Genomic DNA, 24047 nt, shown 5'->3' with positions numbered 1-24047 from the left:
CGCGTGTAAGCACGAGACTGGAAGAGGTTTTGCCACAGGGGTTCTTTATCACTCCCATTCACAATACCCTGTTCTGCAGCGCCTTGTTTTGGAGCTCAGGCTTAGTCCAAACTACAAATCCCAGGAGGCTTCGCAGCCACGGCGCCCTCCTGTGATCCTTCCCTGACTCCTCCAGATAGTGGAGATAAAAGGTTCCGTTTGCGGCGCACTGCGGGTTGGTTTGTTTTCAACCGCGGTGACGGAGTTGGGAGCCCGGCCGACTGCAGGCGGGGGCGTCAGGAGGCGGATTCCTCCTCCCTTAAGCACTGGGGGGGGCGGGGAGGAGGGAAGCCGGGCCAGCGGTCGGAGACCGAACCGCGAAGACCAAGGGGGTAGAAGCGATGGAAGGCGACGGGGTGCCGTGGGGCAGCGAGCCCATCTCCGGTCCCGGCCCGGGAGGCGGTGGGATGATCCGCGAGCTGTGTCGGGGCTTCGGACGCTACCGCCGCTACCTGGGGCGGCTCAGACAGAACCTGCGTGAGACTCAGAAGTTTTTCCGCGACATCAAATGTTCCCACGACCACAGCTGTCCCTCTTCGCCCGTGGGCGGCGAGGGTTCCGAGCCTGGCCTTGCCAGCGATGTCGCCGAAATCGGGCAGCAGCCGGGTAAGGAGGGCAGCGCTAAGGAAAAAAGCACCGGAGAAGCAAACTGGAACGTGGACCGCACCCTGGCCCCCCCAGAAACAACCCGGAGTAGAGGCGGGGAGTGGGAGTCAGGGGCCTGGGCCGCGGGAGCGGGGATGCCGTGGGAAGGCAGCTCCCGGGGTGGGGGAGGGGAGGGGCGCTCAGGCCTCGGCGGGATGGGGGGGCGGGGGGCAAGGGTCACCGGAGGCCAGAGCTGCCAGAGTGGGCCCTGGAGGAGGGCCGGCTTTGGAGAGGGCAAAAGTTAATCGGGGAGAGAGAGAGAAAGTTGTCCGAGTTAGGATTGGGTAGTTGTGGGTAAGAATATCAGTTTAGGGATGGAGAAGTAGGGGGAGGGGTAGGAAAAAAGGAGTTAGGGTGCTGCTAAACCCAGAGGCGGCTCTGAGTTGTAGAGAGGGGTGTGTGTGTGTGTGTGTGTGTGTGTGTGTGTGTGTGTGTTGCAAAATGCATTTACACCGATCATCTATGAAGATGTAAGAAATGTACTCCCAACTGGACACCGGGGATCATCAAAGGAAATTGTATCTTACCGGTGTCAGGAATTCAGCAATTGGCAGAGTTGTTGCCTATGCTGAAGGTGAAGAAGTTAGAAGCAGGAGCCCGTTCTGTCCACATAATTCTTTTGGGACTGTGTAGAGATGCCACAGCACCTACGGTCATTTATAGTCTTAGATCTTTTCCTACCTTCTTTCTCCATCTTAAGCTGTGTCAGTGGCGAGTTGGAGAGTTATCTCCTAAGTCTAATTAGTAAATAACTTAGGTTGGAAGAGAGAAGGAGCTGGCATCTTATGTGGGTACCTTGGGGAGACAGCATAGCAAAGAAGTCAGTCAGGTGCAATTTCCTGAGTCTCAAACTGGAGTATATTCAGAGCGCTGATAAAAAAGCAATGTGTTAGATTCTGCAGAATGGATTCTGAGTAGGTCTACTGAAGGAAACCTGAGAATTGAAAGATAAAAAGCCCCAGGAGATTTGGATGCAGGTGGGCCACAGGTGCATTTTTGGAAACACTGAGATACTGATTGCAAACTTGAACATAGAGTGCAGAACAGAATAAATTGTTCAACTCTTCTATGGTCCTGAAAGTGTATGCTAAGATATCCTTTATTTATCTGAGACTCCAGAAGTGAGAATAAAAAGTGTGAGTACGATTCAGATTTGGCCTGACCTAAACAAAAACTCATGGCGGTAGAGCTGATTCTGACTTTTAAGAACCCTGTCAGACACAGTAGCATGACCGCATGGTGGTTCCAATGCTGTAGTTTTTCATTTTGTTTTTTACTTTTTATACTAGTTTATTTACAAAATTCAAATACATTGTTTTTCACCCCAGAGCATGATTACTCCTTCTCCCCCACATAGCCTCACCTCTGCGTCCACACTCCCCCCCAAGGCTATAATCTTTACAGAAGTAGCCAGCCTCGTCTTTCTCTCCTGCGGTATCTTTCTCACACACACTTGGATTGGAAGAACCACCAGTTTTTTGGTTAGCAAACAAGCGCTTGGCCATTGCCCCACCAGACTCCTTATTTTACTCTAAATGAAAACAAAACCAAAAAACCTCATTTATTATACTTTATGGAAGGAGCAGCCTTAGCTTTTTCAAAGTTGCAGTCAACAGTTATGTCCGAATATTTGCTGTTCCCAGGTTTTCTAGAGGGAAACAATTTCTGTGAGACTGTCAGAAAGCAACTAATAAGACAGTCTGATGTTTTTAGTGTTTGTTCCCAGTGTTTGTTTCACCCTTTCCTTACCCCTTATGTTCTTCTTGTAGCCTGTCTAAAAACTCTCGGTTATGTTTGTTGTTGTTGTGTACCGTCGAGTCTGAACCAATGCATAGGTGACCCTCCAGTGGGTTTTCCGAGACAGTTAATCAAATGGGAGAAGATTGTCCATCCTTCTCCTGTGGAGCAGCTGGTGTATTCGAACCATGGGCCTTTGGGATTGCAGCACAGTTTCTACCACTAGGCCACCAGAGCTCCTTCTGTTATGATTACTGTTTTAAAATAACTTTATTTTAGAGTGTCTAAAGGGAAAAAAATCCTAAACAAAAATCAGAGCATAGACGGAGTTCGGACATATGGAGGTATTCAAGGAACTCCTGTTGGCTCCTGTTTTTATTCTTTGAAAACCACGTTTAGAAGTACAGTGTTCCTTGGTGTTTAGTCTCAGTGGCTTTGCTAGTTGATGGCATCGAATATTAATCTTTGAGTATTTAACCCTCTTCACCCTCTGGAGTCTGATCATCTTCAATAATAACTGGTGGAGGGTGAAGATAGCAAGACCAGAGCAAGTCGACTTTGCTTTATAAGGTGGTTTCATTCCTTTTAATGTGGAGCTTTTTCTCTGTGGAGGGAAGAAATGAACATCAGGGAGGTGCAGCTGACTAGATGTATATTTTGAGGATGCCGGTTCCCCAGCCATTAGGTAATCATGTTAGTAAGTAGAAGCCACTCCCTAAAAGACAACTAGCTCTTGTTCTCTCCTTTTATAGGCCATCTTTGTAAGATCAAGTTCAGAGACTGTTTCAACTTTACTTTTTTAAATGTTTAGTTCCTGGATAATAGAAACTTAGAGTTAAGGGAAGAAACACTTGGTTTCTAGTCTAACCAACCTCTGTTGTTGTTTTGTACCATTGAGTTGGAACGGACCCATAGCTGACCCTCTGGCAGGTTTTCAGAGGGAGCTAATCACATAGGAGATTTCCCATCCTTCTCCCGCAGAGTGGCTGGTGACCTCGAACTGTGTGCCTTCAGGATTGCAGCATGGCTTCTTGCCACTAGGCACCAGAGCTCTCACTGTTTTAGTTTCAGAATGGACATGTGCGTCTAGAACTGGCTGCCATCCTGTCGATTCCGACTGCAGACTGTGCATGTTATGCACTAGAACTGCTCTGTGGGTTTTCTTAGCTGTAATCTTTATGGAAGCAGATAGACTGTCACCAGGCCTTTTTTCTATGCCACCACTGGGTGGGTTTTGGTTAATTAATAGTGGTGGAAGAGAGTAGAGAATATAACGTGCCTAGTGTTTTAGAAGTTTACAAAGTATGTGGAATAGGATTGGGTGGCAGTGCGTCTAGGAGAGAGAGAGGGAGGGAGGGAGGGAGGGAGAAACAGAGAGAACCTTAGGTCTCCATTGCTATTTCTTTGTGAAATGAATGAGAGAAAGTTTTAGAGCACTTCTGAAGGAGGAATTGAGTGTTACAAAGTGGCAGAGGGGAAAGTATTTTTCTTGCTAAATGATCCAGTAGAGTTCTTAGCTGTTGAAATTTATCATGACACTCTAGATCTTCCGAAATTGGAATGACTCAGTTGTGTCATTGGAATGCTTTAATCTGTGCTTCATTCCTTAAACACTGGTGCCACTCTTCACTAGCTAAATTGACTTGGGCACATCACTTGGGCACTTCATTTTTTCTTATCTGGAATGGGTGTTGTAATAGGACTGACTTCTGAGGTTTTGAGGAGTTAATGTAAGTTAATAGAAAGTACCTGGTAAGTTGTAATATAACTATTAACAATTATTTCATGAATATCTGAGAACTTGCTACGTGCTGGTCACAGTACTATTCCATAGAGGATTATCAGTGGAGATCCCGTCTAAACTTTCTCCTAAGAAAAAGGGGGACACCAGAACAAGATAAAGGTAAACAATCCAATAGAAAAATGGGCACAGGATATGAACAGACACTTCACCAAAGACGACTTCCAGATGGCCAACAATCACATGAAGAAATGTTCAAAATCCCTAGCCCTGAGTGCAAATCAAGACAACTATGAGATATCATCTTACCCCAGTAAGAATAGCAAAATTTAACGGAACAGCTAGCAACAAATGCTGGCGAGGTTGTGGAGAAACTGGAACCCTTATTCACTGTTGGTGGGAGTGTAAAATGGTGCATCCACTGTGGAAAGTGGTGTGGCACTTTCTCAAAAAGTTGCAAATAGAGATACCATTTGACCTAGCAATTCCACTACTGGGAATATACCCTAAAGAGACCATAAACAACATCCAAGCAGTATATGCACACCCATGTTTATTGAGGCTTTGTTCACAATAGTAAGGAGTTGGAAACAACCTAAGTGCCCATCAACAAACAAATGGATAGAGAAGCTGTGGTATGTTCACACAGTGGAATACTATGCTGCATTGAAAAACAAGGAACTCATGCAATATTATTCAAAATGGGTGACCCTGGAGGACATTAGGTTGAGTGCAATATCTCAGTCACAAAAGGACAAATATTATATGGTGCCACTGTTGTAGAATGAGGCTGACATTGGGTGGGGGTAAGACTAAGAAAAACTGGATAAATTATGTTTACTGCATTGAAGCAAATGAGGGAGAGAATAGTTTAAAATTAATATATTTTAGGGCATTATGATTATCATAAGAGTCCGGAATGAGGTTTTTAGAGTGGAGTATACTTGGGGTGGAGGTGGGGATGTGTGTGTGTTGGGGGGGAAGGGGCGGGATTGTGTAACAATGCAGGAGTTTTTTTTTTTGCTTTTCAAGGAGAGGAGCGAAGTGGAGGTGGGGGGGGTTGAGGGGGAGAGAAAAAAAAGAAAAGGGGGGAAAAAAACCTAAAATTGTCACCATTTTAGTATGCTTATTTGTTTAAAATGGACAGTGGATGAAAAAGCCAAGGACATGAACTTGGTCCTCTGAAGAGTAAGTTGTACTGTCGTGTGTGTGTGTGTCCCTTTCTGAAGGCATAAGGCAAACCCCTCTCCCCACCCCAAAAAAGAAGACAGCATTATTATGGGAGTTTTATATCAGTGTAGCTTTTTGCTTTCATTAGGGAGTGCAGGGGGCATAGTCTGTAGCAAATTATTCTGCTGACCCAGTGAATTAAGGCTGTGCATCTCCTGTAGCTCTGAGAGAAAAAGATGATTTTGTAGCTTCGGGAGCCCGATGGAGGGCTGCTGCTGTGAGTTGGAACTGACTCTAGATGGCAGTGGGTTTGCCTTTCAATGACGGGCAGTTGTTCTTTTGCCAACATTTTTTTCACCCCTTTTGGTCACACCTGGAAGTAACACAGTATGCTCTGGCAGCCTAGTGATAAGAAGCTCCTCTGTCATACCAAAGGCACATGTTTCGAATCCACCAGCTATGTGGGGAGAAAAATGGGCTCTCCTGTGCAATTTACTGTCTTGAAAATCAGCTGGAGTGAATCCCAACCTGGTGGTACACTAGCTCCAGTCTAGACCGGTTTCCAGAATGAAAAAGAAAGAAAGCACTAGTTTACGTATTTAGAATGGCTGTTTTTCTTACATTTCTTAAACAGTAATTTGTAGGGATAATAGTCTTAAGTGGCAGAGACATTTAGGATAGGCACAGAAAATTGGGAGAGAGGAGATTCTTTACAGCTTCATTTTAGGAACCCTGGTGGTGCAGTGGTTAAAATACTCAGGCTTGGGCAGAAACTCCTCACTCTCACTCATTCAGAGTGAGCACATTGGGCTTCTGAGGCTGTGAACCTTAACAGGAAAGACTTCACATCTTTCCTCTTTAAGCCCGTGGTGGATATGTACACTGCACCTAGCCATTAAAGATAGCACCTCCATCACCTGCTCCAGAGGTGGACATACAGCCTTGGAAACCCGGGGGGGGTGGGCAGTTCTGCTCTGTCCTATCGGGTTGACTGGAGTCGGAATTGACTTAGGATGGCAGTGGATTCTTAACAGCCACCATCTGTACACCTTGCAAGGTGGGAAGAAATGGGGTTAGGTGCTGGCCGAAATAGGAGTTTGCTTTCTCTATTTTCCAGGATTGGTTTAGAAGAGAGGGGGCAAATGGGTAAGTGGGTAACACACACACACAACTACAGCCCCATGGGCTTGATTCTTGTTTTTGTTTAAAAGAGCTGCCTCTACATTTCAACATTAGCTCCATAGAGATAGTGTTATAGGTGTTGCTATTTATGACTTTCACTGAATTAGATTTATCAAGCCCATTTCCCCCAGTATTTCTAATACTTCCTTTTACATTTTATTCTCATATGGAAGCTGCATATGAAAGAAACACATGTAAACAGTTTCTTTTCCTATGGAAGAAGACAGTAGTTTTTTTTTTTTTGTTTTGTTTTTTTTTAGAAGACAGTAGTTGAGCCAGGTATGGGATCTTAGGCTAGTTGAGCCTCTTACTGGCTGTGTGACTTAGGACCTATTTGAATCTTGGTTTCTTCATTCATTTAAATTTAAATTTATTTCATGAAATTGAAATTTATGTAAAATGGAGCAAGACCGTGTTGTGTGATTCTGTTTCCATGAAAGGCAAGTACATAGAGATGCCCTGTTCTGCACTTACAGCGTCCCTGCGGAACTACACGTCTGATGAGTTTCGTAGATCATAATCCTCATGGGAGCAAGCCCCACAGCCGTCTCCTGTGGAATCAGTAGCGAGTTCAAACCGTTGGCCTCAACCGCTGTGCCACCAAGGCTGCTATATGTGTAGACAGAAATGAATTAGTGGTTTTCAGAGGTGGAGGAGGGAAAAATGAGAAGTGACTCCTACCAGGTGTGGTAGTGTGGTGTGTACTTTCGAGTAGAACCCACCAATAGCTGACCCTCCCGCGGGTTTTCAGAGGCTGTTAATGGCACAGGAGGAGATTGACCATCCTTCTCTTGTGAAGCAGCTGGTGGATTCAAACTGTGTACATTTGGAATTGCTGCACAGGTTCTTAGCATTAGGCCACTAGAGCACCTGCTACCAGGTATAGGGTTTCCTCTTGGGGTGAGGAAGATATTCTGGAATTAATAGTAGTGGTAATGACTATACAACTTTGTGAATATCCTGAAAAATCTATCCATCACATACTTGAAAAGGGTGAATTTTATAAGTGAATCACTTCTCCAGTAGGTAATAATAGTAATACCTACTTTATAAGATTTTGTTGTGACTTTTAGAGATAGTTTACATTAATGCATTTAGCAGGTGTGTTAGAGTGAATAGCAACATCTAACTTTTAATATGTTTTTGGTATGTGTGTGGTGGTGGTGTTACTTGTCGTCTGATAGCTGATTCTTCAGTGGTTTTTCAGAAACAGTAAGTCACACAGGCTGAAAATTGGAACCTGGGGCTCTAAAAACAAGCCTAGTTGTTGTTAAGTTGAACCAACTCATAGCTGACCCTCTAGGGGGTTTTCTGAGGCTGTATATTGCACAGGAGGAGGAGGCTGCCTATCCCTCCCACACAGCAGCTAAAGGATTTGAAGTAGCATCTCTGCATTGGCAGTACAGCCCTTTTCCCACTAGGCCACCAGAGTTTCTACCTTGGGGTTAGGGAAGGAAAAAAAAGGAGCAAAAAGACGTAAGATGGAACAGAAGTTTTCTTAAAGCCAGACCTGCCTCCTGGGCTCACCATCCAATTCTGCTTCTCTGGCTCCTCCCATGTTCTTTTTCTGACCTGGTCATGGGAACATACAGTGCACCCTGGCAGTAGAGATATTTTGCTGCAAATGAGTCATAATCTGGTTCCTCCTCACTTTGCATTGGAATAAAAATTTACTTCAATTGGAGACTTTATCCTGATGAATATATTGCATGGTCCATAGAGAATTCTAACTCAAAGGCTGTATTTCTCTGGTGATTTGAATTCACAGTGATTTAGAGGGAGAAACACAGGCAGACTCCTCCTGTGCAATTCACAACCTTAGCAACCCAGTGGAGGGGCAAGATTATGGCCATTGATAGCATGAGCTGGTCCCACTCGATGACAATGGCAGAGAGAAAGAAAGACCCCTCTGTCCATCTCACTACTTTGTGCTGCCAGGGAGGAAATGACCTTCCCTTGCTCCAGGGCTCTTTGCATCCTTTCCCCTCTTTAGAAGAGAAGATGACCCTAGATGAGATGCGTTGATTCAGTGACTGGAGTAATGAGGGTAGGTGTGTTAGAAACAGTAAACCTAGCACAGGACAGCAGGTTTCAGGGCTGTTGTACATAGGGTCTCTATGAGTCTCAAGTGACTTGATGACACATTACAACAATTGTGCTTGCCTTGCATAATCTGGTCCCCTTGGCTCTGGATGGGCCAATATTGATTGAGAAAGACTGGATGATGCTGCCTGCCCTTAAAAGGAAAAGAAACCACCTTTCTTCATACCTTTACATTTGTGGTTATTTGTGATGCATTTAGTTTAATCGCAAAGCTCATCACTTGTAGTTAGTGCTTCAGCCCTGTAAGTTGTTATTAAAAATAAAAGAATCCCATCTTACATCTAAATTTTGCATCTCCCACTTGTCTTCCCAGTGTCACCTATTCTTTCTTCATGCTTCCACTCTGTGTACACAGAAATACAGATAGCTCTCCAGCCTGGTGACTACACCTATGTAAGTCAGTTCTGACTTCAGTTGAATGTCATTATTTTAATTTTTGTTTATACTTCTTGGTGGTTGTTATGTGCCATTGAGTCAGAACCAATCCACAGCTGGCCTTCTAGTGGATTTTCAGAGCTTATAAATGGCATTGGAGGAGATTACCTTATCTTTTTCCCCCAAGGAGCACCCTGTGGATTCGAACTGGCTCTCTTTGAGTTGGCAGCACAAAGCAGTATCTTTTTAAGTCCAATGTTTATTTGTCTTTGGAGCTTTAAAACGTATCTGAGAATGGTAACATCAGCAAATTACTCATTGCAACATTGTGTGTAGAACATGTTGTTGTTGTTGTTGTTAAGTGCCATAGAGACCCTATGAACAAAAGACCTGGACACTTGTATAACTTTCATCATTTCTCCAGGTTCATAGGGTTTCCTGAGGCAAGCTATTTCAGAAGTGGATGCCACTTAATTGGGGAGCTCTACCAAACACTGTCCACCATGGGTAACCATTATCACATTTGATACATCAGTGTCACAGTTTCAGCTTCACAGCAGCCAAGAGTTATGGAATGTAGTACATATTACTGATGATAAACTGTACCAAAAAACTCAGAAGCTGGTTAGCCTTAAGTGTGGTTTGTGGTAACTTGAATACATAAATGTGGTTCATGGTAACTTGAATGTCGAGTAGTAAGTCAAGGACTACCTGTGATTATCAAATTTGAAACCATTTGATGAATATTAGAGTGATACTTTGATTAAATGCAATTGTGGTCCTTCTTTCCCGCTTCAGAAGGGCATCCTTTTTAGAGAGAAGATAGAAATTTTTGAGAGTCACATTTATTATCCCAGCCTCTGAAAAACAACCAGTGACATACACTTATAGATGACTGGTTATGCTGGAGTGGCAGACTACACCAACCAGAGCTATACCATGATACAGGCAGTAAGTAGCCATTCACTCATCAAGTATTTATTTAACGCATGATAGTAGTATACTGGCACAGGATACACAGTGGTGAACCACAGCACTGCTAACTGAGATTCTTAATTTCTTAATTCACATTTTGAAATAAAGAACAATTTGTGTTTCATCATATTCTCTCTAGAGCATTTTCAACAAATTGGTTACCAACTTAACCATTAGCTATTTTTGAGAGAGTAAGGATAGAGTATGTTGTAGAAGATTGTGAGATTAAATGGCATAGATTTCAAACACTCTAGACTTGTTTTCTGACTAAGTGCAAAAAAATTAGCCCTGTTTGCATTTTGAACTCTGGTGGTGGAGTCTGTAAGGAGCTGTGCAGCTAACCCAAATGCAGAGCCTCTCTGGTGGTCAGAGGTTCGTATCTGCCAGCAGCTCCTCAGGAGAAAGATGCCTCGTCGCTTCCTGGGCCTGTTACAGCTTCCCAAACCCTTTGGAGAGTCAGCTGTGAGTTGGTTCTGACTTGACCACAATGAGAATTCTTCTCTCTTTGATGGAGTAATTATAATTGTCTTGTGTTCACGTACAGCATGCTTTCAGGAAGATTATTTTTAGAGCTGCTTTGAGCTTTGTTTTTCTCAGCGGTTACTCAGAGAAACCAGTATGGAGAGAATTGAAGTGTATGAATGGGTGTGGTTGGTTTTTTTTCTTCTTTAACAATTGTAAGAACTAAGGTGAATTTGTTCTTTGTTTCTTGTAGGAAAATAGTTCACTTGTAGAATGCTGGGTCTTGCTTTGTACATGGTGCAGGAGCTCTGCATGGTTTTGTTTATAACAGTAGTATAAAAGTGATCCATGTGGAAGATGGCATTTTTCTTTCTTACTTCCCAAAGGTACAACTGGAGGCCCCTGTAGAGGTACAGTCCATTGTCAGGCCTGAAGATTTAGTCCTCTTCCCACCCCCCAAATGTGGAGTTTGTTGCTTTTTGGGCTCCACAAATTGACACCTGAAAGGATAACAGATAATAAAATGTGATCCTTGCTTTCACTATAAATCACGTCCTCAGAGAACATCCTCTTTTATTTAATGTTTGTCCAGAGTCCAAATCAAAACTCGGAAAGACAGTTAATGAGCGTGGAGCAACTCCTGGTGTTCCATGAGGGTGCCATGTTGAAGCGTCGTCCCACGCAGTGCATTTTCCCTTTTGGGCAGCTGTGGGAATGCTTTGGATGCACTCCCAGCTTTGTGCCGTGGGCTGTGGGAACCTCTGTGCACCACCCTCTTTGGAGTTGCACTTCATAATGTGATGTGCTTGTTTCCTGGGGTGGTGTTCTCTGGACAGGAAAAGGAGGAAGATTGGAGGATGATTTTTTGCTTTTCACTTTCTTACCTTAATAATGATGTATCAGAGATGTCCAAAAAATGATGTCTAGATTATGTATTTATAAAGACCTTTGATTTTTACCCCGTCTCTTTTTGACTTTTTTTAAGAGTGCTTTTATTCTTTTTTCCCCCTCCCCCTCAAAGGTGGAAAGGGTCTAACTTTAACTTCATCAGATTAGGAGCTTTTAGTGCCTGTCTTAGCTATCCAGTAGAACTTCTATAGCAGGAAAAACTCCAATGGATGGTTTTAGCAAACAGAACTTTCTTCTCAGAGTTTAGAAAGCTGGAAGTCCCAAATCATGGCACTGATTCTAGGGGAAGCCTTTCTGTCTTTGTTGGCTCTTATCTCTGTGTCCTTATTCCTGGGAGAGTTCAGTGTTTCTTGGCATTAATCTTCTCCTGGGTTTAGGAGTTTCTCAGCACTGGGACCCAGGGCATAGAACACACACTTGATTCTTGATTTAGTTAGGTCCTCCTTGCTTTGCTGGCTTTTCTTTTTTATTATTTCTTGAAAAAGGAAAGGTGATGTAAGCTGTATCACAGCAAAACTCCCTTAGATCAGATCAGGTCTGAAATTTCAGTTAGACAAGTATTCTATCTCTGTCCCCTTAGCACTGAAATGATCTCATTCAGTCACATCACAGGAGATAATTACTTCATTATATAGCTTCCAAATCACATCATTACATGACTGCCAAACCGCTGAAATCAAGGACAAGCCAAATGAACACATATTTTGGAGGCTACACAATTCAGTCCACTTACGCACTTATTTAAGTTGGACAGTTTGTGGTTTCCACTCAGTGGAACAAGGATCTCTGGTGACAAATCCATGAGGAGTTGTGCTGCTAATCCAAAGGTGGCATCTCTCTGACTGAATTCCCCAATTCACCTTAAAAACTAATACCAAAAATGCTCTAACTCATTGCCTTTGAGTTAAGTTGGAACTGACTCTTACCTGACCTCCAGCCAATTTTCTGAGGCTATAAATAACACATGAGAAGATTGCCCATCTTTCCCATGGAGCAGCTGACAGATTCAAACTGCCTGAATTTGGATGTTGTTTGTTATTATGTGCCATCGAGTCACTTGCAACTTACAGCGACCCTGTGTACAGTAACCCTGAAACCTGCTTTATCCTGTGCCAGCATCATTGTCTCTGACACCTACCCTCATTATCCCAGACACTGAATCAATCCATCTCATCGAGGGTCTTCCTCTCTTGTACTGTCCCTCCACCCTTCCTCCAAGCATGATGTTCTTCTGCAAGGGTTGCTCTCTCCTTGCAACATGCCCGTAGTATGTCAGATGACGCCTCAGAGTCCTAGGCTCCAAGGAGCAATCCGGTTTAACCCTCTTCAGGACAAACTTGTTTGTTCTCTTGGCAGTCCATAATATATTCTATACTCTTCTCCACCATTGCAGCTCAAAGGCATCAATTCTCCTTCTATCATCTCTGGTCATTGTCCAGCTTTCTGATGTATAACAAGCAATTGTGAAGACTATGACCTGGATCAGGGACACCTTAGTCTCCAGACTGATATCGTTGTTCTTCAGTACTCTGGAGAGGTTCCTCACAGCAGATTTTCCCAGTGCAATTAGTGTTTTAATTTCCTTGCTACTGGTACCAAGAATGTTGATTGTGGAGCCAAGCAAACTAAAGCTGTTAATAATCTCAATCTCTTCCTCTATCATAATTTTGCCAATTGGCCCAGTGGTAAGAATCCTTGTTTTCTTGATGTTGAGCTTCAGACTGTATTGAAGGATGAAGTCCTTGACCTTCTGCAGCAAGTGCTTCAGGTCCTCCTCAGTTTCAACAAACAGCGTTGTATCATCTGCATAATGTAAGTTGTTGATGAGGCTTCCTTCAATACTGATGCCACATTCCTACTCATAAAGCCCTGATTCCCAAATGATCTGTTCTGCATAAAGATTGAAAAGGTGTGGAGATAGGACACATTCTTGGCATACACCCTTCTTTTTTAGTATATGTGCTGCCGAAGCGAGCACAGCATACACCCTTCTTGATTATGAACCATGCAGTGTTTTCCTTGCTCTGTTCTGACAACTGCCTCCTGGTCCAAGTATCGGTTTCACATTTAGCACAATCAAATATTCTGGGATTCCCATTCTTCTCAGAGTTAGCCACAGTTTGTTGTGATCCACACAGTCAAATGCCTTTATATAGTCATTGAAACAGAGATGGATATTCCTCTGGTACTCTCTGCTTTCAGCCAAGAGCCATCTAACGAAGGGCAACGCGGGAAAACAAAGCAAAGTGTTATAATGAAATGCACAAAAAGCTAGAGTCAGAAAATCAAAAGGGCCTAACTTTCTCAGTATTTCTTAAGATGAACAAATTCAGGCCTTGACTTGCAATACTTAAGGATGCTTTGGGTAGAATATTAAATGATTAAGGAAGCATTTAAAGAAGATGGAAGGAAAGACCTGAAGGCCTGGGCTCGCCACCTGATTTAAGCGATTGGAAACAAGATGCAGGACCCCAATGCAGATACCGAGTGGAATGACATCTTACACAAAAAAGGCATCTTGCCCCCAAAGGAAAATTCAAAAGAATTGGAACAGGAAGAGGAGGAGCAGCGAGTCCTTCAGCAGTCAATTGTGAAAACATATGAAGAGATGACTTTGGAAGAGCTGGAGCAAAATGAAGATGAATTTAATGAGGAGGATGAACGTGCTATCGAAATGTACAGGCAACAGAGACTGGCGGAATGGAAAGCAACTAAACTCAAGAATAAATTTGGAGAAGTTTTGGAAATCTCAGGAAAAGATTATGTTCAAGAGGTTACCCAAGCTGGCAAGGGCTTGTGGGTAATCTTGCACCTTTACAAGCAAGGGATTCCCCTCTGTGCTCTGATCAATCGGCACTTCACTGAACTTGCAAGGAAATTTCCTGATGTTAAATTCATCAAAGCTATTTCAACAACCTGCATACCCAATTACCCTGACAGGAATCTGCCCACAGTGTTTGTTTATCTTGAAGGTGATATCAAGGCTCAATTTATTGGTCCTTTAGTGTTTGGTGGCATGAACTTGACGAGAGATGAGTTGGAGTGGAAATTGTCTGAGTCTGGAGCAATCAAGACAGATCTGGAAGAAAACCCCAGGAAACCTGTAGACGACATGTTGCTGTCAACAGTATGAAGTTCAATCCCCACCAGGGGGGACAGTGATTCTGAGGACGACTGAGGCGCCGATGGTGATAACTTGTTGAACTTTATGTCACAAATCTTGTGGAGTTTTTAAAAAGGAAAGGCAGAACTAAATCCTTTTGTTTTTAGCCTTTTATATAAATTATGTTTAAAATCTTGTACATTTTAGACATAATCATTACTGGGAACCTTTTAAAGTTCTTTGGAACTCTTTATATTAAAGACATTTTTCCTTTTTAAAAAAAGGGGAAAATGAAAACCAAAAAAAAAAAAAAAAAGAAGATGGAAGGAGTATACGGTCACTATACCAAAAGGAATTGACTGATGCAGAAGAATTTCATGAAGCAACATGTGTGAGCAAGAGCCTCTAATGATGAAGGAAGAAGTGCAAGCTGCTCTGAAAGAATTGGCAAAAAACAAGACCCTAGGAATTGGCAGCATACCAACTGACATATTTCAACAGACAGACACTGCCCTGGATGTGCTAACCAAATTGTGCCAAGAAGTATGGAGGACAACCACCTGGCTTACTGACTAGAAGAGACCATGTTTGTTCCCATTCCATAGAAAGGTGACCTGACAGCAGAAATTACCAAATAGTGTCATTAATATCACATGTAAGCAAGATTGTACTGAAAATTATCCAAAATCAGCTGGAAGAGTATATCAACAGAGAACTAACTGCCAGACGTTCAAGCTGGGTACAAAGGAGAGAATTTGGAAAGACAGTGTCATTTCTTACCCACTACACCAGGGAGAAAATTTTATTTCCCGGAGTATTGATTTTTTTTTTAAATTGTATCAAACGTTATACAATGAATGCAATTAGATTGTTGTTCTTAGTTGCCATCTAATTGATTCTTAACTCATGGCAGTTGTTGTGAGTATAGAACAGAGCTGTGCTCCATGGTGTTTTCAAGGCTGTGGCCTTTCAGCAAAGGCCAGCCCTATCTCCCAGCACACCTCTGGGTGGGTTTGAATTGCCAGCCATTTGACTAATAATCTAGTGCTGAACACTGTCTGTTACCCAGGAAGTCCACAGCGATGCTGCAATCAGTTTCAGTGATGACTCTCTTTTTAATTTAGAGGAATGGTAACTGAACCTTACTGGAACGTGGTTTTAGAAATATACCTTAAAATTTTGAAATATCCTTAACTTATGTTATTGACTTAAGGAATTTTAAGGAGAATTGTTGTTGTTAGGTGCCATTGAGTTGTATATGACTCATAGCAACCTTGTGAAGAATGTTGTTGTTATGTGCCATCAAGTCACCTGTGACACATAGCAACCCTATAACATATCTTAAGCCTGCTCTGTCTTGAGCCAGTCTCACTTACTCCAACACACCTACCCCCATTATCCTAATTACCATGTCAGTCCATCTTATCCTAGGTCTTCCTCTCCTGCACTGTCCCTCCACCTTTCCAAGCATGATGTCCTTTTCCAAGGTTGGGTCCTTCCTAGCTATGTGCCCAAAATTTATGAGGAGGAGCTTCAAAATCCTAGCCTCCAAGGAGAAACTTGGTTCATCTTTTCCATGACAGACCTGTTTGTTCTCTTAACAGTCCATGATACATTCAGTACTCTTTTCCAGCACCACAACTCAAAGGCATCAGTTATTCTTCTGTCATCCTTAGTCATTGTTCAGCTCTCTTAGCAAGTAATTGTGAAGACCGTGGCCTGCTTTAGGTGCACCTTAGTCTCTAGATTAACATCGTTGCTCTTCAGTACTCTGGAGAGGTCTCTGACAGCAGATTTTCCCAATGCAATTCATCTTTTAATTTCCTGACTGTTGGTGTCAAGGGTATTTATTGTGGAGCCAAGGAAGCTGAAATTGTTAACAACACTAGTCTCTTTTGCATCTATCATGGTGCTGCCGATTGGCCCAGTGGTGAGAATCTTCTTGATGTTGAGCTTCAATCCATATTGAAGACTACAGTCCTTGACCTTCTGTAGCAAGCATTTCAGGTTCTTCTCAGTTTCAGCAAACAAGTTTGTGTTATATTCATTGCGTAGGTTGTTGATGAGTCTTCCTCCAATCCTGATGCCACATTTCTACTCATAAAGTCTTGCTTCCCAAATGATCTGTTCTGCATATAGATAGAAAAGGTATGGAGACAGGACATCCCTGACACATTCCTTGTCTGATTTTGAGCCATGCAGTGTTTCCCTCCTCTGTTCTAAGGACTGCTGCCAGGTCCAAGTATAGGTTTCACATGAGCAAAATCAAGTGTTCTGAGTTTCACATTCTTCTTTAGGTTAACCACAGTTTGTTGTGATCCATACAGTCAAATGCCTTTATTTTACATAATCAATGAAACACATAAAGAGTAGTAGGGGAAAACACCTGTGAAGAGTTAAGTCATTCTTATTTTTTTTTTACATATAAGAATATTGGGGCAAATTATTTCAATTGTTTCAATTCCTTTTAACAACTGGCTTGTTCTACTGGCTCTTTTTCCTTTGAGAGAAATGGAGCCATTCTACTGCTACTGCTTGGGGACAATTTGTTAGTAAATGATAAGGCGGAGGTCTGCAGTCCTGGGGAGGTGGAGATATGTTCTCCATGCCAAACAAAACAGGGTCATTGCAGGCGATGCAAAGTCAGGCTTCTTGTGGTGGCTCATTCTTTGGTACACTTGGTGGTTACACGTAACTCATCAGGGTGTCTGTGCTGGAGCATCATGCTGCTCCATACCCCTTAGACTTATGGATTTGGAGTGTGGACTATACCATGGACCGCTAGGAGAACAAACAGGTTTGTCCTGGAGAGGGTGAAGCCAGAATGCTCCTTGGAGTCAAGGATTCTGAAGCTTCGTCTGACATACTTTGGACATGTTGCAAGGAGGGACTGGTCCTTGGAGAGGGACATCATTTTGGCAGAGTGGAGGGGTGGCAAAGGAAAGGAAGACCCTCGATGAGATGGATCAATTCAGTGAGTGGAGTGGTGGGAATGAGTGCATTTGAGACGGCGAGGTTGGCACAGGATAGAACAGCGTTTAGGGCTCTTGTACATAGGGTCGCTATGAGTCGCAAGCGACTCGATGTCACATAACAACAACAACAACAACGTATAACCTTGGACTAATTATTGACATTAAACATTTAACTCCCTGACGCTGAACAAACTGGCACCAATAAGCCTTCATAGGAAGATTGGAGCGGTAGATGGTAATGTGACAGGGGAAAAGGGAGGACAAAGAAGAAATTATTACCACATCCAGGCCCTTCTGTTGTTGGATTTGATGTATATTTTTCCTCAGGGTTCCCCACCCTCCTGCTTTTAAAGAAAAGTTCATCCTTTTGATCCCTTTCCTTTGAGATCAGATCTGAGTAAGCTTCTGGGCATCCTTTTGGATCATTAAAGAATATATACTTTATTTTGAAAGAAGTATTAACTTACATAAAGTTTTCCAGAACAAAACAAAGAGCTCCTGTATTCCCTTCATGCAGATTCCCAAATTGTTATTTTAATGCATTACCAAATCTCTCTTCTCTCTCTCCCTCCCTCCCTCCCTCCTCTCTCTATATGTATGTGTGAACGTGTATGTATATATAATATATATTATATACACATATATAATATATATATGTTCTATTTCTAATCTTTTCCTGAACCTTTGAGAGAAAATGATAGGCAGAAAATCCATCATCTCTAAACAAACCAGTGTTGTTTCTTCCAAAAAGTCTCGTACTTCTAATACCAGCTTCTTCTTCTTGTCGGGTGCCATCAAGTCGAGTATGACTCCTAACACCCCTGTGAACAGACATCCTGAAGCCTGCCCTATCCTGTGTTATTCTCCTCGTCTCTGAGACACTAGAGCCCATTGCAGAGATCAGAGTGTCAGTTCATCTTATTGAGGGTATTTCTCTCCTTCTGTGATCCTGCATCTTTCCAAGCATAATGTCCCTTTCCAAGGAATAGGCTTGCCTAGCTACATGTCCAAAGTATGAAAGACGAAGCTTCACCATCATTGCCTCCAAGGAGCACCCTGGCCACACCTTTCTCAAGATATGTTTGGTTTTTTTGGCAGTCCATGGGATGTTCAGTGCTGGTATATGAATCCAAGCATACAGTACCCCAAATCAGGCAGTTAACATTGATTCAGGACTACCATCCAATTCATAGTCACATTTAGATTTTACCTAACCTGTCTCAACAGTGTCTCTTCTTTCTTTGGTTCAGGACAGTATCCAGAAACACATGGTAGAGTTAGACATCATGTTTCTTCAGATCACTTCAGTATAGAACAGCTACTGGACCTTTCTTGGGCACTTGTATGCTTGACAAGTTTAGAGAAGATAGCATATTCTGTAGGATGACCCTCAGTCTAGATCCACATTTTGTTTCCTCATGATTCAGGTCATCAAGAGTGGCACAGAAGTGATTTGATGGACATCACATCCAGGTGCACACGATGCCTGCCCCTCCCCATGGGGACCTTAGCCTAGATCATTGGTGAAGCTGGTACCTTCTAGGCTTCTTGCCTTTAAATGTATTATTTTTTTGTTTGCAGTTGATTACTCTTTTGTAATAAATAGTCTAAGACATCGTGGATTTCCTGTCCTTCAGAAAAGCTCCTCTCCTGCACTAGCATCTATTGGTAGCTCCCACTTGACTCAGTGGTGATCTTTTTTCTTTTAAAATTTCATCATCCCTTCTATATTTATTAAACCTTCTCTTCATTAACCAAGATAGTTATCTCTAAAGACCAAATTGTTATGTGAAAATCAGTGTTCTTTGGAAATGGAGATGACTCTGTCATTGCTTATATAACTGCCAAATTGTATCGTTATATAACTGCCAAACCACCTAGAACTAGAACCCAGCCAAGCTGATGTATAACCTTCGCTGTCACTGCCAGCATTTCTGTTGCCTCGCACCTCAAAATTTTTACTAACAGTGCATATTGTTAATACACTAAAGTAGATTTTATGTACTTTTTATTTTACTTAGGTATTTTGTAATATACTAAAAATAGATTTTAAACTTTTGCTATCAATGCAAAATGTTGGACAAGGAGATTGGCCAAGTAAAGAGGAGTCAACATGGTTGGCATTCTGCTGGAAGGGAGAGCTTTTTCTTTCCATTTACTTACTAATTTTGGAAAGGTGCTGTGAGTATAAAAGAAGGCAGTGAGGTTCGTTATTTATTTGTTATCAGTGTGGACTTGGGGAATTTTTTAATGTGTTGTAATGTCTTGTTAGGATTTTTTTTATTTTTATGCTCAGATTGTCCCTGATTTGGTCATTGAACTCTCCTTTTAGCTGGTTCCTATGTCCTTTTGAAATATATCCACCTTTTTTCTGAATTGTGACAGGCTGTGTGAATCTCTCTTCCAGATGTTAAAATTAAACCCTTTGTGATAGCCTTCCATATGGATTGAACCCTCATTTCAAGAAAACAAAACTACTCACAACTGGGCCAATAGACAATAACATGATAGATAAAGAAAAGATTGGAATTGTCAAAAATTTCATTTTACTTGGATCCACAGGACACCATGGAAGCAGCAGTCCACAAATCAAATGATGAACTGCATTGGACAGACTTGCTGTTAAAGATCTCTTCGAAGTGCTAAAGAGCAAGAAAGTCAGTTTAAAGAATAAGGTGTGTTCATCCCAAAGCATCTGATAGTTGGACAGTGAATAAGGATGACAGAAGAATCCAGGCTGTTGATTTGTAGTTCTGGAGAAAAGTACTGAATATCCTATGGACTGCCAAAAGAACAAACAAGTCTGTTTTGGAGAAAGTACAGCCAGGGTGTTCCATAGAGGCAGAAATGGTGAAGCTTTGTCTCACACACTTGGGTATGTTGTTAGGAAAACACCAATCCTAGAAAAATGATATGCTGGGATAGGTCGAGGATCAGAGAAAGAGTGAAAGGCCCTCACCAAGATGAGTTGACACAGTGATTATTACAGTGAGCTTACATGTCAGAGATAGTAAGGACAGTGCAGGAGAGGAGAGAGTTCAGATCTGTTGTTCAGACGGTTGTTATGAATTGTAGACAACTCAGTGACACCTAACAACAACAAAGAACAGTGATGCCTTCCAGGTGAAGAGTACTGGATTCCATGGGCTGCCAAAACAACAGACCATTCAACCTTGACCGAAGTAAAACCATTGTGCTCCTTGGAGGCGAGGATGGTGAATCATCATCTCATGTTCTTGGGAAAAACATTATGTTTGGAATAGTATAAAGCCAGTGGATAACCTCACAAGGTGAACAACACAATGACCGCAACAGCGGGCCGAGCTTGGCAAGACTGTCATGGTGCAGAAGACTGTCAGGCTTCGTTTATAGTGTCATCTTGATTTGTAGTCTGCTCCATGGCACCTAACAACAACATAACCTTTGTGAAGCGTGAGGTTGACTTACTTCAGGTGACTGTTTCCATCCCTGGGGCCCAAAAGTTAACAGCCTCAGCTGCCAGGTGTATTTCTCTTCCCTCTGTAGCATGCTGTGCAGTGTTTCCTGGAAAGGAACTAATCCATACGTGCTGTGTGCATTCACTCACCTGGCTCCCAGCGGTGGAGGCCTTTGGAGAGGTCATCTCTATTTTCCCATGTGCCAGTTTCTCCTGGGAAAACTCTTAGAAATCCTAACATTGCATAATTTTAGAGACATTTCAACTAGCTGCATTTAGCGACTTCCAGCAAGAGCTTGGACTATTTAAGTGCATTTCAATCTATAATCTCCCACAACCATGTCCTTTAACAATAACAACAACAAAAAGGGTACTATTTGATTCTATAGAGGATTCTGAAACCCAGACTACCTAAGTTCATGTCTTCTTTCTCAAAAGGAATTACGTCTTCCTGAATCTTCTAAATTTAGTTGAAGGTCAAAGAGTTTACTTGAGAATTCTAGATAACTGTTTCTTGGCTAAACTTTCTCCTTCTCAGCTCCTGGGATTTGTGTAGCTCAATATTTTGAAGCGTGTAGTAGAATTGATTACAGTAGAAAGATAAATGTTCCTTTCTCATCTTAAGATTTATCCTTCTGTCTGCCCTCAGCCATAAAAACAGCAGCCTAATTGCCTTCAAGTTGACTCTAACTCATGGTGACCTCGTGTGGCAGCACAAAACAGTGCTTTCTTCTGATTTGAATGTGCAACCTTTTGATGAGCAGCCAAGTGTCATTGTTCATAGTTGGAAATGCATATTTTGTCTCTAGTTACTTTGTTGTTGCTGTGTACCATAGAGTCAGAACTGACTGATAGCTGGCCCTCTGGCAGGTTTTCAGAGACAGTTAATCACATGGGAGGAGATTACCCATCTTTCTTCTGCAGAGTAGCTGGTAGATTTCTGTCTTCTGGCTGGCCCTCCAGCGAGTTTTCAGAGGCTGTATATTGCACAGGAAAATAGTGCTCATCTTTCTCCCAAGGAGCTTCTGAATTTGAACCTCCTCTTTTGGGTGAACAGCCCAACTCCCGATCCAGTAGGCCACCAGCACAGAAGTCAAACCAGAATGAATTGTTTTAAAGCCTTGCATTAATACCAGGCTGACTGGTAAGAGGATCATTAACAATTTCTCAGGAAGCACCTAGGATTTCCTAATAGCACCCTAGATATCTTAGGTAGAATAACCATAACATTTTTAAAAGTATATTTCAGTTAGTGGTAATACTGTGTTCATTTCCCTTCCCAGGGTTTTATTCCTAATGATTTTGGACAGGTTTATATACCTTTTCATATAAACTCTTGTCAGTTGGCTTTTAATTAGAGTCCTACAGTTAAAAATTTGTGTTTGGGGGGAAAAATGTGTTTGCTCTAGATTGAGAAAAAAAATGTAGTTGGGCCATTGTGTACTACCAGGTGTTACCCTGGCCCCAAGACCTGAGCCCAGAGTGCACAGCCCAGTTTTTATTTTGTAGAGCTCTTGTAGCCTAGTCAGTAAGGAATTGAGCTGCCAACCCAAAGGCAGATGCTTCAAATCCACCAGCTGCCCCTCAGGATAAGGAAGGACCATGTACCTCCCTGTGATTTACAGTCTCTGAGAACTCGCTCGAGGGTCTGGTGTGAGCTGGTTTCTACTCAACAGCAATAAGGAATCTCCATAGATAGATGTAAATATCTGGGGAATTTGATTCATTTTTATTTTTAAGCTTCAGTTTCCTCTCCTGTGTTGTCATTATCAAATGCTGTGGAGTTGACTCCAACTCATAGTGATCCTTTTCCAGTCCTGTGCCGTCCCCATTGTTGTAATCACTGTGTGACTCTGTCTTGTTGCGAGTCTTTCTCTTCTGCCCTGAACCTCTACTTTTCCAGGCATGATGTTCTTTTACAAGAACTGGCACCACCTGACAACATGCCGAACATACGTGAGACAAAGTCTCACTGTCCTTGCCTCTTGGCTGTGCTCCTTCTAAGACAGATTTGGGTTTTTGGCAGCCCATGGCATATTCCGTACTCTTCCCCAACACCACAATTCAGAAAAATATGAATAACTTTTAGGGCTTCGTTACTCATTGTCCAACTTCACATGCATACGAAGCATTTGATAATACCATGGTTGGGGTCAGGTACACCTCACTGTCTTGTTTGTTTTGTTTTTTTAAAAAAATATATTTCTTGGTTTGCTTACATAGTTCCTATACATTGTGTTTCACACTATCCTTCATTCACATTCACACCATAGTCTTTAAAGTGATACCCTTGCTCGTTAGTCCTGTAAAGAGATCCTTGAGAGCAGATTTGTCCAATACAATTTATTGTTTGATTTCTTGACTGATGCGTTCATGGGTGTTGATTGTGGATTCAAGTAAAATGAAGTCCCTGACAACTTCAGAGGGCTCTGGTGGCCTGCTCATTGGGAACTGTGCTAACCCAAGGGCTCTCTGATAGTTCTAGGATGAATGTGACAATTTCTGTCTTGTCTTTATCTTAAAGTGAGTATGATAAATAGACCTTGTCAGATAATGAATTGATGCATATAAAATGATCAGTTCTTCAGGCTGAACAAAATCTAGAAATAAGCAAAATGGCAACTAGTTGGCTACCTCTTCTCCTTTCTAGTTTAAGTAACCACCTCAGTCAAGATAATCTTTGTTTAAGAACAACCACACACACACAATTGCATTGGTTTTCAGTGAAGACAGGTTGATGAGTTTTCTGCAGTCAGAGTTGGCAGGGTTAATGTGCACCAGCTGAGAAGCGTGCTGGTGCCTTCTGGCAGCCCCATATGCAGATGCTGTTATAGTAATTACAAAAGAAACCTGATTAACTTGGAAGCCCTTTAGCTGTCAGCAAGGCAGCTGCTCCAGCTCTGAGATGGTTGCCTTCCTTCCGCCTCCTGTCCGGCTCCAATTTTAATCTCTTCTTTAGAAGACTGCTCAGGCTGCACTGTAGGTCCTCAGAGCCTCTGGCTAGTTCAGTCAGCTTTTTGATCCACAATTATAGAAGTGCCGAGGGAGCGTGCATCATTAAATTCACATATACCTTAAAATAAGGTAAAATCAGTCAAACCAGCCGCCTCCTCCCCTCAATCATTGTTCTTCCAACAATCAAAATTGATGGAATCCTGACATTTTAAAGCTGGAAAGAGGTTAAAGATGAACGAA

At 42.3% G+C, this 24047-nt stretch overlaps 1 protein-coding gene and 1 pseudogene across 2 annotated transcripts in view; both read left to right on the top strand.

The window, feature by feature from the left end:
• Positions 1-360: 360 nt before the first annotated feature.
• The window catches only part of DSTYK (dual serine/threonine and tyrosine protein kinase), a 62085-nt gene continuing 38398 nt past the window's right edge, over positions 361-24047 (top strand). For both annotated transcript variants that reach the window (XM_006887911.1, XM_006887912.1), the window contains exon 1: positions 361-645. In XM_006887911.1, the coding sequence (XP_006887973.1) occupies positions 381-645 (265 nt within the window). In that variant the 5' untranslated portion in view covers positions 361-380. The remainder of the gene's footprint in view (positions 646-24047) is intronic.
• Positions 13800-14516, top strand: LOC102867291 (annotated as a pseudogene).

The sequence above is a fragment of the Elephantulus edwardii genome, unplaced genomic scaffold, assembly GCF_000299155.1.
Source record: "Elephantulus edwardii isolate Elephantulus edwardi_28Jun2011 unplaced genomic scaffold, EleEdw1.0 scaffold00063, whole genome shotgun sequence".
NCBI classification, from domain to species: domain Eukaryota; kingdom Metazoa; phylum Chordata; class Mammalia; order Macroscelidea; family Macroscelididae; genus Elephantulus; species Elephantulus edwardii.
Note: the sequence above shows the minus strand (reverse complement) of the source record. Positions and strands in the feature narration are given on the sequence as shown.